General features: G+C 29.9%; 1 protein-coding gene across 4 annotated transcripts in view; it reads left to right on the top strand.

Annotated features, from left to right (window-relative positions):
- The window catches only part of LOC143240043 (band 4.1-like protein 3), a 49,490-nt gene that overhangs the window by 291 nt on the left and 30,656 nt on the right, over positions 1-18,543 (top strand). For 3 of the 4 annotated variants that reach the window (XM_076481830.1, XM_076481829.1, XM_076481828.1), the window contains exons 2-7: positions 11,972-12,170; positions 12,990-13,094; positions 14,022-14,064; positions 14,615-14,690; positions 15,957-16,001; positions 17,891-18,064. In XM_076481830.1, the coding sequence (XP_076337945.1) occupies positions 11,994-12,170; positions 12,990-13,094; positions 14,022-14,064; positions 14,615-14,690; positions 15,957-16,001; positions 17,891-18,064 (620 nt within the window). In that variant the 5' untranslated portion in view covers positions 11,972-11,993. The remainder of the gene's footprint in view (positions 1-11,971; positions 12,171-12,989; positions 13,095-14,021; positions 14,065-14,614; positions 14,691-15,956; positions 16,002-17,890; positions 18,065-18,543) is intronic. The other variant, XM_076481831.1, reaches the window with a different exon arrangement.

Here is an 18,543-nt window from a genome sequence, read left to right as displayed (position 1 = left end):
AAACACAGTGGGAATGGAGGAAGTAGTAATATGTTAATAGTAAATAGTAATTTTAGTTGTATAAGTGTGCGAATATTATAATAATACTATGACAGAAAAAACAGGAAAAATCGAATAAGGAATTAGTTTCGAACTCCATACAGAAAAGTTAAGTTATTGCAATCTTGGATTTTGAAGTTTGACTTCCAGATAACTCCAAAGTTAAGTGTTATTAAATAAGTGATTAATCATGTCGAATCATATTTCATGAGCAGTTGAAATTTTACTTTTACTTGTAAAAGGTAATTCAAGATAACATGGAGAAGAGAATTTATACTTGAAGTGGGAGTAGACTTACTAATTTATGTTAGAGTTTTAGTATCAAGGTTTAGCCTTTATAAACTTAGTACTGTTGCTAATTTTGTAATTTCGGAGAATGCTGTTTGTTACTTCTGTCTGTAAAACAATTTAGTTATTTACACAAACTAAATCCATGTAATGACTTTAAAAAATCAGTCTCTGTTTAAACATTTACAGTGATGTAATGGCTAACACAGCAGTTAAGTAAAAATGGCTTAAATTGGGCAGCTAAAAGTAATGTATAATTTTAAGTAGTTTCATATTATTTCATGGCTTTTATAATTTTGATATGTTTGCAATAAAATATTTTCAGTATATCAGTATTTTTGACAGTATGTATGTGTACTGTCATTAATATTAGGGTATGAAAGTTTAATATAAGGAACGTTGACATACTCCAGTTAAGAAATTGCTACTTTTCTTTATATAGAGAAGGTAGTTTGAATTCAGTTAGGTAAAAGCTGAAACACTGAAGTAGATAAGAAGAGATTAGATGATTGTTATTCAAATAAGAATTAGATATAAGAAAAGGGGGTTTCTATATTTTGTTTTAGTTGGGTAGAAAACAGGGAAACACAGATGGGTAAAATGAGCCACTCATTGGTAACCATTAGGAACAAAAGACATTATTTATCAGTTAACAAAAGTTATTATAATTAACAAAAACCAAATAAGGAATATGAAAAACAGTTGGCTACAAATGTAAAAATTAACAGTAAAAATTTCTTTAAATACATTAAGGGTAAGCATATGTTATGGTGGGAGTCAATTGTGTCTTTAAAGGACAAAGGAAGGCTAATATCTAATTGTGGGATGGCTTGGTTAATAAATTTGTCTTTCCCTTCAGTTTTTACTAATGAAGAATTAAACAGTATTCCTTTAGACAGAAAAGTGGATGGATGTAAGAAAGTAGAGAGATTTTGTTAGTGGAGTTTAGTCAGACTTGATCAATGTTACAAGTGAGGTACCTCAGAAATAAGTATTTGTACCTTTATCATTGATTAATGACACATGAAAGAATGGGCAATAAATTACTTAAATATACTAATGATATTAATGTTTTGGGTGATTTGTTGGAAAATGTTGCTGCTGTTTTAGAAAAAAAAATATTTGGTGAATTAAACAAATGACAGATTACATATAATTATACTAAGTATAAAATAATGCATGTGGGACATCATAATTTAAATTATCATTATAATTTTTATAGGAATAACCTTAACAGTGAGAAAGAAAAATAGATGGATCTTGGTTTACTGGTTTATCAATCTTGTTAAGCCATCAAAGAGTATGCTGTTTGTGCCAGGACAAAAATAATTTTATGTTGCATCTTCTGAAATATTTAACACTAGTCTCTAGAGATAATAATTTCACTGTGTAGGTCATTGTTTAAGCCACATTGTCTTGGGCTCCTTATATGAGGAAGGATATTCAATTTTTGGAAAGGGTTCAGAAGACCACTGTTATTATACCTGGAATTGAAAGGTTGTCATATAGGGACAGCTTAGGATCTTTGAAATTGTTTTCTCTTGAAAAAGAATTAGTGGGTCTAAGATTGTTGAGTGAAGTAATTGTGTCAATGTCTATTTTGGTCTTTTTGGATGTGAATGGTATATATAACTAAGGGACAATTTTTGAAAAGGTAGGAATCAGCTTCAGCTAAGATAGTTTTATTTTTAAGAGTGTGGTTAGTATCTGTAATGGGATGCATTCAGATGTTGTAAATGTAGTTAATTTAAAGGAAGACTTTGCAACTATTTGACTGATAAAAACTAGCATTTAGTTTTTATATAGTTTAACTTAGTTGATAGGATAACCTAGATGAACCAATAAGGCTCTTGTTACTCTTAAATTATATTTTATGTACAAAACTAAATGATCTTTTAAACCAAAACATTAAATAATAGTATGCAAGGAAATTGTTAATATTTGTGATGTCAGATTCTTGTTTGATTGGTGTATGTATTTCACCAGGAAGTTTGTTGTGGTATCTCATGATTAAAAACTAATACATCTTCTACTGTTTAGTAACTATTAGAAATGTTTCTGAGCATGATGCTTTCAGTGACATTTTATGTAGGCAAGTGTAGTAATAGCAGATTTAGAAATAAATTCAAGCCTCTTCAGTATGGGGTCAGTCTATCTGGTTAAACAGTTTTCATTTTGCTTAAGAATAAATGTGTGAATCCATCAAAGATGAAGTTTAAACTGATAAGCATTCGGGTTAACTGTATGAATTTGGTAGTCATTGCAATTTTACCATCATAATGCTATGATTGAGGGCTCAGCTGAGCAAGGAGATTAGTGTCAAAGTATTTTTTAAGCCAATATCATGCTTAGCATAGAACTTTTCCAATGAATGAATGAATGGCTTGTATGGTGTAGCTGAAGACAGTAAGAGAGACTGGCATAACCCCTATTTATATAATTGCTTTTTAAGCACTTGATTACTAGGTATGTATCCACTAAATATTAATGCTTTTTATGTTTCTTCAGTGTGTCATTTGACCCACTTGTTATAACACAAGTATATCCAGGTGCTTAACAACGTTAGATTTGGAAGACATATGATAAAACTAATATATTTATATTTAATATATATTTTAAATTATTGAAATGAATAAAAGGAAATATTATACTTTATTTTATTTGAGAAATTTTAAGTTTCTGATTCTATTGACAGCTTGGAAGCTACTATTTTATCTCAGTATTCACATTAATAAACATCTTGTATGGTATACTGGAACAGCTATTATATGAAGGAAATGCTCATTTAGTTGTAAGTGTAGGTGGTAGTGGGTGTATGAATAGCTAAATGTTAATGTTTGTGAATTGTAATAGTTCTACATGTGTCTTGTGTGTCAGGACTTCCCTTTGAAATAATACAAGTGCAATTTCAAGATTGAGAAAAATTACTCTGGAGTGTGGGCTGAATTGATATGTGGGCTTTTTATTTTGATTTGTGTTCGATATTCTAATAAGAAAACTAAGTTAACTCTTGGTCATAGAACACTATAGATGGAAGTGAAACATTTTTGTGTAAAATCATAAACTTGAAGAGAAAATTAGTTGTATAATTTATAAAACAAAATGATCAATTATTTCTGCTGTGATAGAAATATTTTCTACTATAACTGTGTGACAAATTAGTTAACAGGAATGTGTTCAAATTGTATACTATATGTAACAAGAGTCTTGTCTAGAAATGAAGTAAATGAAAACATTTATAGATGTATATTAAGATAAGAAACATTCTAGTTTAAAAGTTTGTCTAGGAAAGTTTTAGATAAGACTTTTAAAGAGAATTATGTATTAACACATCTTAAAACTTGAGAGCAGTAAATGAAACTTTATCTACTAATCTTAACTGTGTTAACCAGGACACTGATAGCCAAAAGAAAAAAAGTAAACTTATTGAATACAAGTTTTAGCAAATATAGAAATACTGTTAAAATTAATTATTTACAATGCTAAACCTAATTTGTGAATCTTAAAGAATTGAAATTCATAATAAGAATGGCCATTGTTGTAAATATTATTGAATTAATTTATTATCCACAAATTAATCACATCTTTTATGATGAACAAAGACCAAATAGCACCAACTGACATATCCAAAGTGGTAATAATGAAAAGGGAAAAATTCTACTTTTAAAATTTAAGGACAACAGGGTTCATCTAGACCATACTATCCACTGAATCAGGCATTAAAAAAAACAAACTTGAAAGCCAGTCTTTAACAACATTGAAATATTTATCTATAAAGACTTTCCTTACATGTATTGCATCCATTACCCATGATGGCAACCCATCAAAAAGGACAACAACCTGTTCAGTAAAATAAAACTATTGAAGATGGCTCTTAATCTGTCAAATTTTATACTTGTTCCTAGTTTTACCATTATTGCTGTTAAATATTAAAGAAAGAATAGTCTGATGCAATGACACTAAATTCCCTTGACAATGTTAATTTTATTAACATTAACTTCCAACAAAACTCTGTAAATTACTTTATTATTAATGTATGTTGTTATTATCTAAGTTCTAATTTCTTAGTTGCAGAAGGAAATATTTAAAATAGCCTTAATAATTATGCTTCTGTCATGAGATTTCTGCTCTCTGATCTCTTCTGTTCAGATTTTACAACTTGAATAGTATAGAATTTTAACTTGCCTTTGTTTGCTGATATTTCAATTAATTTGTGAAACCCATCATAGAAACACCTATATTTCAATGTTTCAAAGCAATTACTCTCGCACCTTTTTGTCAGGTGGTTATGTTTATAACCAAAAGAAAGAGCATATTGTAATGTACAGGAATCTTGACAGACAAAGGCAGTAGTGTGTAAGAACTTGACATGTATTAAATCATCAGTCTGGGTAGGAATGGAATTATTTTAACATACTTATCACTAACTTAGAAAGCAGGATAGATTACAGTTGTTTTGGGGCATTATATTCCACTGCTTTATTTTTTTTTGTTATAAAATATTATTTGAAAGTTACATGAATTATTTTTTGGGGGCAAGCAATTTAACAAGAAAAAGTAGGTCCTCTTGTAGAAATGGCCTCACATCTAAAGAACATACTACATTTTGTGCTTTCATACATATTGATATGTTTTCATGAAAATAAGTAAAAGAAAAGAATTACATAATTTTTCTGTTAGACAACCTAATGTATAAACTACTTAAATTTTCACAGGATCAGTTGATAGGGAAGGAACTCGTGAAGGAACACATACTATATTCTTAATATTAATGCACTCTTACAATGCTGAAAGCTGGATATCCATACCACTAATAAGCACAGCACATATAGTCCATGATGTAGTTTTTTTGCTTGGCGACAAATATTTGTCTACCATAAGCTTTCCGATTTGATTTTTTGCTTTTCGCCCCAGGGATTCCAAAATACTGTAATAAAAGGATAAAAGCTTCGAGTGGCGTAGCAGTGTGTCTGTAAGCTTATAGAGCTAGAAATTAGGTTTTTATACCTATGGTGGGCAGAGCACAGATGGTTGTTTGTGTAGGTTTGTGCTTAAATACAAAAACAAACAAAAGGATAAAATTAAAAGAAAGCAGATGTGGAAAAAGGTAGAAGCTAAGAATGTTAGGATTGGTAATTCTAATTGTCTTTTAAAATTTAGAATCATTATAGAAAAAAGGTATTGATAAAAATTAAAACAAATGAAAGCATTAACAGTTGAAATTGTGGAAATAATGAAATTGAAGATATGACTACAAATAATGCATTTAAGAAAGAAAAAAATAAAGGTATTATTAATGTCATTTCATATTTCTGAACTTTGTGTTTAATTGGATATTGATGATTTTACTACATTTATGTTTGGGTAGAGAAAACAAGAGCTGAAGTGAAAAGTTTACTGAAAATAATTAATATTTATTTTGAAAGTTTTAGAGGCTGTGTAAATGAAATATGGAATAGTAAGATGAAAAGCATTTTTTTTTCTTACCATTTAAATTACCTTTTACCAAAACTGACTAATTAATAGCTTAATAAATTGACTGATGAATTATTAATAGAAGTACTTTATTAAACTTTTCTGACTTTTTGGATGATACATTTTTATATTATTATAAAAAAGCCAAATTTCTTGGTACATGTACAATATGTATAAATTTATAGTTGAGCAATGATTGCAGACTTGGTGAAATTAACTGGGTTCAAATGCATAAGGTTCCTTCTAACACTTTTTTTGAGGGAAATGAGTTTTGCAAATTAATCTGTCCCTAATAGTCTTTCTATCTCAAGTATCCTCCTAGTAGTCTTTATCTGAACCAATTCAAATATTTCAATGTTCTTCCAAGAAAATGAGCCCAAGACAACTGAACACGCACTAAATGTGGCCTAACCAGTGTGCTATACAATAAAATTATAACCTTTTCAGACTTGTGTTCACAGTTTCTGCAGGTACAACCTAAAATACTACATGCCTTGGCACTATTAACAGTATACTGCTTTGGTGGCTTAAAAAACTGATTAACCAATAAAATCAAGGTTCATTTCTTCTTTGACAATGTTAATATTCCCTTAAATTATACTTTGTGACACCCCATATGTATTGTACTTATACTTAAAAGCTGTTTGCCATTTATTTACACAAGCCATCAAATGGTCTAAATCCATTTGCAAAGGAATAACTTACTCCTCACAGGTGGCAGTGTTGTTTAACATCTCTATACCATCAACAAATTAAAATAATTTACCATCCATTCATTTATGTCATTGATGTAAATTAAAAATTCAAAGGCCTTAATACTGTGCTTCAAGTTATTCCATTGTGACATTATCCAGTTTCACTGAACTCCATTTATAACAACACTTTCTTTCACTGAACAAATGTTTTCTTCACTGTGACCTAGTTGATTTTTAGCAAGCTTTCTGTGCAGTACCTTTTCAGATGTTTTCTAAAAATTCAGATAAACAATCCACACTTTTATCTTCAGAGAATGTCATAAGATTAGCAAATCAAGATTTCTCCCTAATGGCACCATGTTGACTGATGAACAATGTACTTTATTAAATGACTCTTTAAGGTATATTTTATCAACTTTGAAAAACATTTACCTCCGATGATATAAAAAGTGATAGGCTTATAATTACTGGCACAGTGTTTATCACCTGATCTTGAAAAGAGGTTTTATATTAGCTGATTTCCAACTTTCTGGCACCTACCTACTCTTCAAGGACATACAAAAAAAAAGCAACAAGTCTAACAGCAACAAAGTAATGAACAAAATGTTGTGCATTTCATCTGTATTTCATAAACACCAGTATTAAAATGAGGAAAAATGGTCATGTTATTAGAAGTATTCATACAAAAGCCTTTAAACTTGAAACTAAAAAGACATCTTTGTAAAACCTGTTGGTAGTTAATTTGGAGGATAGGGTTCTGAAATGCACTTCATCCATCTGTCTAAAGCATGTCTTTTGAATGTGACATTGTTAAGTGTGTTTTTTCAAATTAGGGCTGAAGATATGTATTGAGTGTTAGGGACTAATTTGCCACTACTTTATATTCTAATTAGGTTTTTGTCATGCTTTACTAATTTCATGTATTTTTTCCAGTGTGAAAATTTAAAAGATTGAAGTATGTATGTGTTATATATTGTTATTACTGTAATGACAAAAAACAAAAAGCCTAAAACTGATATAATTATCTAATTAAAAACAAAGACAATTACAATATAGACAGTACTTATTAGCTTACAAACCTGGATTATATGCTAGAAAACGTGTATTTGAACAACATACCATATATAATGTAGTTACAAGAACAAGAAAATAATTAATGACACACACCACTGACACCAAGCTGGATATATGTAGAAACTATTGTTCCAGTGCTTATATATCTGTCAATGATCCAAATTATAAAAGTTTTGTTATAACACTACAATGAGAGACAAACATGGGAATATTGAAATACAGGTAAAGGAACTATACAAGCTTAAGTAGCTAATGAGGGAACATTGATTCTTGAAAACTTAAGTTTTTAAGATGTACTTAATGCAAATATAAACCAAATTTATATATCCAAATACCATATATGTGTGTTACTAGTCATTAACAGTTTGTCTATGATTATTGTATAACAAGATATTTTGTCTTATTAATAGCACAAGTGTTTTGTTTAGAACATTATGTAGTAAAATCAACTGGAAAGGTAAATGTGTGGTATCTGAAACCACTTAGAAAATTTGTAATTGTTTCATATTTTCAAACTACTGATGCATTCTAAACCATGCTGCAACATCAAAATTAATAGAAATAAAAACCATTAATATAAACAAGTAAATGATACCATCAATATTGAATATTAATCTTAAAATGTAGATTTTGTTCATCTGATCTGAAAAAAAAAAGTCTCTGAAAGGTACATTTTTTTAAACTGTTAATATTATTCTAGTACCAAAAAGGAATGTTTCCATTAAAAAAAAATGTGTACAGTTTTGAAAGTTTTATTGCATGGTGTGGGACATCCACAAAATTTAAATGTTACACTTGAACAAAGATGTATGCATATACAAACAGGGTATGTACAACTTTTATAACTTTTTCATCAGTGGAAAATGTATATACATTAAAATGAACCTACAAATATTTTGTCCTCTTTATACAGATTAAACAATTAACTTGACATCAGTAGATTGGGTTTTTGTCTGGCCCTTCAGCTCAAGTCCCTTGTACACAGCTGAGGTCCCCTGTACATGCTCAGGTCCTCTGTACAAGCCAGTGTTAAATTGTATTAAATTAACTGTAACAAGTACATGTACTGTTGGGTGTGCTTGTCTCATTGAGAATTCATCACATACAAGTGGATAAGAAGCTTAAATGTAATAATTGGAAAGATTAAATAGTAATTGTTTTTGTGGCTTCATGGTTTTGCATTCCATTCCTTAATAATTGACATTGTACATGTACAAGTCTCAATGAATGGTAGTACATACATTGAATATTAGTGGGTAGGTTGTAGTTTGATGTAAATGTGATAATTATATACAATTGTCACTGTACAGTAGCAGTAGTATTTAAGAATCACTGGTATAGTAGGCAAGAATGAAGATTATGTAAGAAATTAGTGGTGGTGAAGTTATAATTCTTTGTAATTTACCATTGCAATTTAATTATACCACCATGTTACATAATAGATGTTTATAGTTGTTAAATGTGCCTGAAAACACTTTTTTGGCTTGTGAACTGTACAAGCAAGTAAAAGCATCTACAATGTATGTACACCATGTTTTCTAAACAAAAGTTCTGTACTCTTAAGCAAGCATAGATGAAGTTCATAAAACTACAGATATGAACATTATATTTAGAAACTTGTGTTTTGAATGAGAATCAGTCAATATTTTTAAAAACTTCATATTTAATTTTTGGATATTTTTACCAGCATTTAAAATTTTGTTTTCTGAAATTGGGTTAGTGTGGGATAAGTCACTCAAAACGTTAAGGTATCTGTGCAGGTAGTAGTAATGCTTAAATAATTTGAGTATATCTATCAGCATACTGAGTTCAATTTGAATAAGGTAATTATTTCTATACAAATCACTATTTAGGCCTCACTTGGAACACTTTACATTTTTTTGTCATCTTATTCTGAATGTTTTTTTAATAAGAGTTTACAGAGGGGTTATTAGGAAAATTCTAGTGACATTATTCAAGTTTTTAAGATTATCTGAGGGACTGATAGAATAAAAACTATTTTTACTATATCAGGAAGATAATATGGTAAGAGAACACACTTAAGAATTTGAAAACACAGATTATGGTTCTAATTAAGATAGTTTTTCTAACAGGATAGTTGACTTGAGGAGTGAGGTGCTGTCAACAATAGTGGAAGCTTGCTCTTGACAGGAGCTTTAAGAGAAAAATTAATGATTTCCTGATAAGTAAATGATTGGGTATAAATTTTTAGTTGTTTTGAGAGTGGGTGGATGTGCAGAAACAGCGTTGAAGTCCAAAAGGTCTGTGCACGTTACATTATAGGTAAATTTTGAAGTTTTTAACCCAAGTGTAAATCGAGGTTACTCAGACTTGCCTCATTTTTGTCAGGTAAAAATAAAATGAGTTAATTAAGAAATTCCTTTAGCAAGGCTTAGTAGCTTTCACCTATTTCTTTTGAATTTTAATACATTAGCTATAAATTCAAAATAGAAACCTAACCTACACTTGAATTAACTTTTTTTGGAATTTTTACCAAACTCTAGCTGCAATACAGGTTAGAAAGTATGTGTGCATTTTCTTGTAGCAAAGCCCCATTGGGCTTTCTGCTGAGCCCACTGAGGGGAATTGAACCCCTAATCATAGTGTAAATCTGTAGACTTACAGCTGTACTAGTGGGAGGCAAAGAATTACTGTTTGATATTAATTTTGATTACATTTTTTAAATTTACCATTCTATCCATTCATTGCACTATAACGTAGAATGACAAATTACACAGTTTTGAAATTGATACATTTTGGAAAGTATGTTGGAAATTTTAATCGTGTAAATAAGTGAAGCTATAAAAGATATGTTAGGTTATTAGATACAGACAATAAGTAACTAGGTTTTCTCAACATTTAAACTTAATATACTAAATTATTAGCCTTATTGCAGTAACTCTTGTAAGGTTTAAACGTAGTGGAATATTTATGTTCTGAAAGCTTCCTAAATAGAAAGTAGGTCAGTGAATGACATAATTTAATGCTGGCAAACAGGTATTCTCTTTTTATTCTAGTGTATTTACATCATCATTTTGTGGATTTTAAAGGTCATTTGCCACTTGAAAGACTTAAATGTAAATAAACACTTTAACTGAAAGATTGTCCTTGAGTAACAGTAGATATACTCTAACTTGTTAGAGTTCAGTGAGAACATGTACATGTTTATGAAGCATGGTGTTTTACATATCTGCTATAAATGATTCAGTGTGTAAGGATGTGCCTTACAATGAAATCACTAGCTTTCCTTGCATACAGTTTGGTTATTCAGTGTACTGTGGATTCCAATGTATGATGAAACAAATCTGTCATGCAGAGACTTTAGTTTAATACATTAATAACTCTATGATTGATGAACCATAGCAATCATTCCAATACCTGGCCACCCTTGCATGAGTGTGTTTATGGCTGGGACAAATGCATATTTTTTTCCCTCTGGTGACATCGAACAAAACTTTTTATCAATGTTATCCTTTACCTCTAACACAAAAGCTCAAAATATAGAATATTAAAAAGCTTTCCATAAAAAAAAATATATTTATACTCTAATAGCTTCCATTTATAGTTTGAATATAAGAAATTATTGTCTGTACTTCCATACTGTTTACAACAGTTTGCCAAGGTTTGATATATCTTGTACAATAATTTCTATGTTTATGTAAGGCTTTTTATTCAGTTTTCAGGAGCATGATGCATATCTTGGTTTATTGGTTGATAGAAAAGTCTGGAGTGGTTGCCAAGTATTACTGTGGCAACATGATTTTTCCAATATTTCTCTCTGAGCTAATATACTAATGTACAGTTTCATTATTGTACACTAAGGATTTTCATCTCAAGCTGTTTTATCATGAAATTCTTACATGCGAAAACTTTATGCTGTATATAAATATAATCTTCCTGACTTGGACATTTTTTAAAAAGTGGATTGTATGATTTTTTTAAGAAGGAATCAGTTTCAAACCAGTAGTTTGTTAGTGATATAACTGTCTTTCATGTATGTTATAATGGTTCTGAAAAATGTCAGAAATAATATATTTAAAATTTTTTTAATATTAGATTTAGAACTGAGTAGATTGACTCTTATATATTTTTGAATAAATTTGAAAATTTCATTATAAATGGTATGGCTGAAGCCTTGCAGACCATCCCCTTTAACTGCACCTATTTATATAATTGTCTTAGTTTCTTCTCTTTATGTTTGTAATTGTTTTTTCTTGCACTCTGAAAAATAGAAATCTAACAGTTTATTTGGAATGTAAAGATTGCATTTAAATAACGTGAAATGTAACATGCTGAATAAGTCCATAATAAATTCATGTACTATTTGCTTTTTCATTTTGGTATGTTACTAGCTGTAGAATGTTGCTTGGCACGTTAATTTTTCTTTTCCATGTATCAAGGTAGGTGAAAACCCTGGAGGTGATGGCAGAAGATAAAGGAGAACAGGGAAACCAAAAACCTTATACACCGATTGGTGGAAGTGGGATTCAAGAGAATGGTCCTGCTGACTCTACAAGAATGTCGCCAACCAAAAGCAGAAACACAGTCATTGCTAGAGTTAGACTTCTAGATGGATCAGATGTGGAGTACCAGCTTGATGTAAGTACATTGTCCAACATTTGTTTTATAGTCACTTGACAACATTTCTGATGATGCTTTTATGTGTGCATATCACAGTACAAGTGAAACATTTTCCATATCTTATAACTTGTCTACTTTAAGTAGTAAGGAAGAATAATATATGAAGTTCACTCATCCTCTTAGTTATTTCCCAGTGGGTAATTTTTGAGACATCTACAATTTCTGTACTATTCTGTTCTTTTATTATAGTAATGACTTCTGCTTTCCCTAGTTTGAAATGCATCTAATTGTAATAGGATTTTTCAGGCTTAGTGAGATACTAAAGATATAACAGTAGTTTACACCCTTTGTTTTAGCAAATTTCTTGACTCTCATGATGTGAACTGTAATAAGTTGGAAAAGTTTAATTTTTATCAATTTATGTCGCAATACATCAGAATTAGGGTAAGGGTATTTTAACACCGTATATAAATTAATGGTTCCAGTTCTATATCTCACTTAAATAATTTCTGCCTTCAATAGATCTCTTAAACATGTATGTTGTCACCAGTTGAAACTGTTAACCTATTGTACATTTCTGTAGAATTAAGCTGTATATTCTAGTCATAAACTGTGTATGTTCGTATTTTAATGTGTATTTGTTTGAACACACAAGTGTACCTTTGTCATTCTAGAATGGTATTGTTCACTTAAGACTCCCATAAGACATTTTTTAAATAATATTGTGTGCAGATCTGCTGAATACATTTGTCATCCAGAAAAGAAATATTTCTTAAGTTTGAAATTATTTTATAGTAAGAGCTGATATGTTATGAATCTTTTTGGCTTTTTTTAAAGAAAAAAGCCAGAGGAGGTGAGCTTTTTAATAAAGTTTGCAGCCATTTGGATCTTCTTGAAAAGGATTATTTTGGCCTGTCTTACAGAGACCATGATGAAGCAAGAGTAAGTTGTGTAAACCTTTGTATAGAATTATTTATACACATCTTAATAATTCAAGTGATTTTCTGTGGTGGATAAAAAATATCTTTCAGCTGCAGTTTTGTGGTTCATAGAATACCTTAGTTTTTCATGTGCAAACTCATAGCTTGTAGCTCCATTATCTCTTGGGTGATTACAGTTTTGCACTTGGGAGGTCATACCCTTTTAATTGTTTTATTTGATCACCCTCCCTCCCCACAAGGTCTTGTAGATTACTTTACTCTAATCCTGTCTAAAGAAATTATAGTTTAAAATAAGCTGGTAAAAATTGTGATGAGCAGTATAATTTAATCTGATGTACACAATCCCCACACTTGGTATTGCTGGTACACAAAAATATAACTAATAAAACGTTTTAACAAGCAAAAAAAACGGTAGATTAATTTACTCTAATTCTGCCTAAAAGAATTTCATGTACCATGGCTATTGAGGATTAACTCTTGTTTACTTTCAAGTGCAAAAACGATATCTAAAACTCAAGTGCTTTTGAAAGACCCACCTTTCAAAAGCACACAGATTGATAGGGCATCATAGTTTTGTATTAACAAACCCAACATGTTTTCCTAACATCATGAACACTTTTTACAATAGGAAGTATGAATAAGATATCTGATTATTTTTAATTTATTGAGTCACAATATAATTTCTTTTTCTGCATTCTTTTAATTTCTTGAGTGAATCAAAAATTAAACTAAGTTTTATTCTAAGTACCAAAACATGAATTATGAAAAAGTTAATTTTTCTGGAACTTCTATTGGAGAGTGAGGTGTGATATTTGCTAAATTTCTTAATGTATAGAATGATGTTTTTGCTGCCATGTGACACAATGCTTCAAAACTAGTATATACTTTTAACTCAGTGTTGATTGTTTTTTATTTTCTTGACTTACAGAATTGGTTACATTTTGACAAAGGAATACTCAAACAGTTGAAAAGTAAGTTTACACCTATTTCTTTACAGTATATGAATATGGAATATGTCGAATGTACTAAAAGTATATAATGTATTTGTTTTATTTATAGTTATGATTATTTACTGAAATAGTTAATTTTTATTTTCAATCTTTAAATTAGGAAAATTTCTAATGTTTTCAAAACAAAATTTCAAATTTCTTTTGTCAATAATATTTAGAACTTGTTTCCATAAACTCTCTCACATGTGCTCACACACATATACACACAGAGACTAAACCACAGGACATGATCTGTTACAGATGAGTTTCAAATTTTTTTAAACCTTAAATATAATATGTATGCGTACCAATGGTCATGTATTATATATCATTGTATGTGCATTCATTGTGGATGAGGCTATAGGAGATCAACAATTTGTTGCCTTTCTGCATGTATAAAGGAAAATGTGAAACCCCAGAGTAACTTTCTGTCATGTCTTCCAACATTATAGAAAAAATGAAGTTGAATATTGTACACTTAGAAAACAGTAAGTTAAAACTGATTAATTCCTTGAATGTTTCACTGTTGCAGACCAGCCGTTGATTTTTTCGTTTGAGGTCAAGTTCTACCCACCAGATCCAGCACAACTTCAGGAAGATATCACAAGGTAATCTCAAACAAGTTGTTGCATTCAAGTTATTTGATTGGTTTTTAAACTAAATATAAGTTAAGTTTAAATTCATTTGGTTACCATCTGTATGTAATGTTTAGAAAATCACACTCATTTTCATCTCTTAAAATTGAGGCCAGTATCTCGAGTAACAAATCTATAAAGTATTGGATAATATTAAGTCCATTATAATGAAAAGTCAAGTGGAAATATATGATATTAAAGAATGACTGTTCAAGAGCTTTTTTTATTATTAAAGCTGTATGCATATTTTCAAATAGAATTGGAAGTAGGGATGGGAAAAAAAAATCTTGAATTAGCAGACAGTAAACTGTTTTGAAGGCAAGTTACAGACAGATTTTTATTATGCCTTTCTAAGCTGTACTTAGGATATTCCTCTGCATGACTTGTTTGGGACTTTAGACTTGGTTGGTTGATCTCTGCTAGATTGTATTCCTAGGTCAGTGGTATTTTCATTTATGATACCAAATACAAAATGTATTACTTATCACGGTGTATTAAAACCAGTTAAGTTCTAATAGTGGTTGTTCCCTCCAACCATGGTAAACTCAAGTAGAAATTACTAGCAAAAGAAAACAGTGTGTCGATAATAGTGTATTATGTTTAAGACAACACTGCATGTGAAATATAAATTATTGTTATTGGATAAACACATGAACAAAAGAATGTTTAGCCATCTGATAAGTATTGCACAAGTCAAAAATAGTAACCTAATAATCATCTGTCAGGCATATAAAAGTAGTATAAACAGAACACTGGGAAGACATTTCAACATGATTATCTTATTCTGTCTTGTGTGTGTGAACCTATGATATCTAGTTGTACATACAAAGATTGGTTTATCTCATTGTATTCAGGGTTAAGTAAACAATATGTAATTATAATATTAGCCATTCATTTTTTTCAGTACTGCACAGCAATAAAGTATATAAGTATGAAAACTGTTTCTAACAATAAAGTTCAGATATTGTTAGAAGAATTAAAACAGTTCATGTACAAAATTTTTTTTAAAGTAAATGAATTGGGTATTGAAGCAAGTAATATATGTATCTATATTTCTAATATATATATTATTTTTGTGGAACTTGTATAATTGAAAAACAAAACCTGTGCATGAAAAAGGAAAAGAAATTTCCATTTCAAAATAAAGCTTGGTTTTACAACTAATTAAAACTTTATATTTCAAAATGTATTCTGGCAGTATTGGTTGGTTGGTCTTATACATTTTTATTTTACTTTTAGATATCAGCTGTGCTTGCAAATAAAAAATGACATTCTCAGTGGAAAGTAAGTATGTTTGTAAAATATCAAATTTATGACAAAAAGCAACTGCATTTTATGTAATGTTTCATTTATATAGGAGTACATGTGTGTGTGTTTGTGTAATGTAATGTATACTGTGGGTTACATAATTCACGTATGTGTAATTTAAGTGTTTTAAAAGTATTAAACTAGCAATAAAAGGTCTTGTTTTTTAGCTTAATCAAATGTTTATTTCTCAAATTTACTTTGTTGTACGACATTTAGGTTTTCATTATTGATCATTACAATAAGGAAATTAAATAATTACATTTGCAGACTTAATATTCTTTTGTTGTCTGTTAAGGTAGATATATTTCTAAGTCAACATTAATATTCTAAGACAAAATACTTTGTATAATATGTCTTAACACGTTTGTTTTTTTTAGAAATTTGGCTTTAGTTTATTAGGGTCTAATTAATAAGAATCAGCAATATTCTCTCAGTTGACCCAATAAAGGTTAACAGAGAAAATTATTACCAGATTTACTGTCCTCACAGAGGTATTTTCATGACTTTTGTGTTTTATATGTGATATTTTATAGTGAACATCTCAAGTGTTTTAAAATTGCCTTAAATGAACATGGGCTGGATATTTGAAATTTTAGGCCTATAATCCTGATGGTATGGCGTGGTCAGGTGGTTAGGGTGCTTGTCTCTCAATCTGAGGGTTACAGGTTCAAATCCCAGTCCTACCAAACATGCCTACTCATTCAGCTGTGGCAGTTACCACTCTTTGTTGGTAAAAGAGTAGCCCAAGAGTTTGGCAGTGGTGGTGATGATTACCTGTTTTCCATCTAGTCTTTCACTGCTAAATTAGGGATGGCTAAAGTAGACAGCCCTCATGTAACTTTGCACAATATTCAAAACAAACATAATCCTGATTTCATTGAACACTTTTACCTGATTACTAAATCATTAAAATAGAATGTTTCATCTTCTCAAACAGTAATTTCTATCTAGTTAACTGAGTTTCAAACCATTCAACTGAAATCCATCTTGCCCCACTCATTATTTTTATTTTCTTAACAGGATATTGTTTCAGTTGGTTTTGTGAGGTATCTTTGTGCCGAATCGTATGAAATACTGCAAAGTAATTGTAAAACAAAAATCCTAAAATTATACATTTTTTGTGGTATCTTTGTGTCTCCCCATAATGGGCAAGTTCAATATTTTTGTTTATCAATGTGTGTTGTCTACAGAAAAGTATTTTTCTACTAATTTTATGTTAATTGGTGGAAACAAGATTAAATTATGGGTTTATTTAACCTTTTGACCCCTAAAATGACCAAAGATGGATATGACTCGCTTTTTCTTTTGTATGTACAAGTATGGAATCTATAAAAAAAACAACAAAAAACAAAACCTTTTGTATAAAATTCTGTGTAAAACTGCTGAAGTACAGTGAAGTAATTGTCAGAAGATCCAAAAATAAAAATTATGCTTTTTATGACATCTTGAGTCCTTGTAATTACTAAAAAAAGATGTGCTGGTTCAACATTTGTTTCTTATTGTGTGGTGCTTGTACTCAAGTCCCATGCAAATTGGTCAAAATATGGTCGAGTAATTAACCCAAAATAATTTTTAAGCTCTGAACCCCCACACACCCACCTTCTAGAAAGACTCAAAAGGGAGAACTCTGTATTTTGTATTGGGTGCATGAATATTTATTTATCTTTGTTGATTTTCATATCAATTGCTGTAAGTGTGATTGCACAGAAGCCCAAAAACCCATTTTTGGGTTGTTTCACTTTGAAACCATAAAATTCTTTGAAGCATAAATCTAGAAAATGAAACAACTTTTGTACTGAACCTAGGTATAAATAAAAAATAACTGACTGAAATGACTGAAATTTTTACATTTCTTTTCCATTTAGGCTGCCTTGTTCATTTGTCACTCATGCCTTGCTTGGATCTTACCTGGTTCAGTCTGAAATTGGAGATTACGATCTTGAAGAACATGGAACTGATTATTTATCTAACTTCAGCTTTGCTCCTAATCAAACTTCTGAATTAGAGGAGAAGGTCATTGAACTACATAAACAACATAAGTGTGTCTGCTTTTTGATATTCTTCTGCCTTTTCATTTAAATTAGCTTCTTTAAAGTAGCTTTTTTGTTATATTAGATTAATATGTTTTACCTTAGTTTTTAAATTAAGTTTAACTTCATCCAGTTCCTAAGTTACAGTTTTTCTACTTCACAGTTGACAACAACTTTATGGTTGCATTAAGTAGCTTTTTTTGACGTTATATATACTCTAACATAATACGAAATATGTTAAGGGGTATTTTTATTACCTAAATATTTTTAAATGTTTACTAGATATGTAAGACATATTTATACCATGAAATCAGTCCTGGTTTAATGCAAACTATAATGTAAAGTAATACATGCAACTGAAAACACTAATTATAAGTCTTACCATCATAACAGAGTTTATTCTGAGGCAGGATGTAAGAATGTATATATGATCATATATAATAGTTTAGAGCAGGGGTTCCCAACCGAAGCCTTGGCAGGGGAGTTGC

This window comes from Tachypleus tridentatus, chromosome 13, assembly GCF_004210375.1.
Source record: "Tachypleus tridentatus isolate NWPU-2018 chromosome 13, ASM421037v1, whole genome shotgun sequence".
NCBI classification, from domain to species: Eukaryota; Metazoa; Arthropoda; class Merostomata; order Xiphosura; family Limulidae; genus Tachypleus; species Tachypleus tridentatus.
This window is presented reverse-complemented; position numbering and strand designations above follow the sequence as displayed.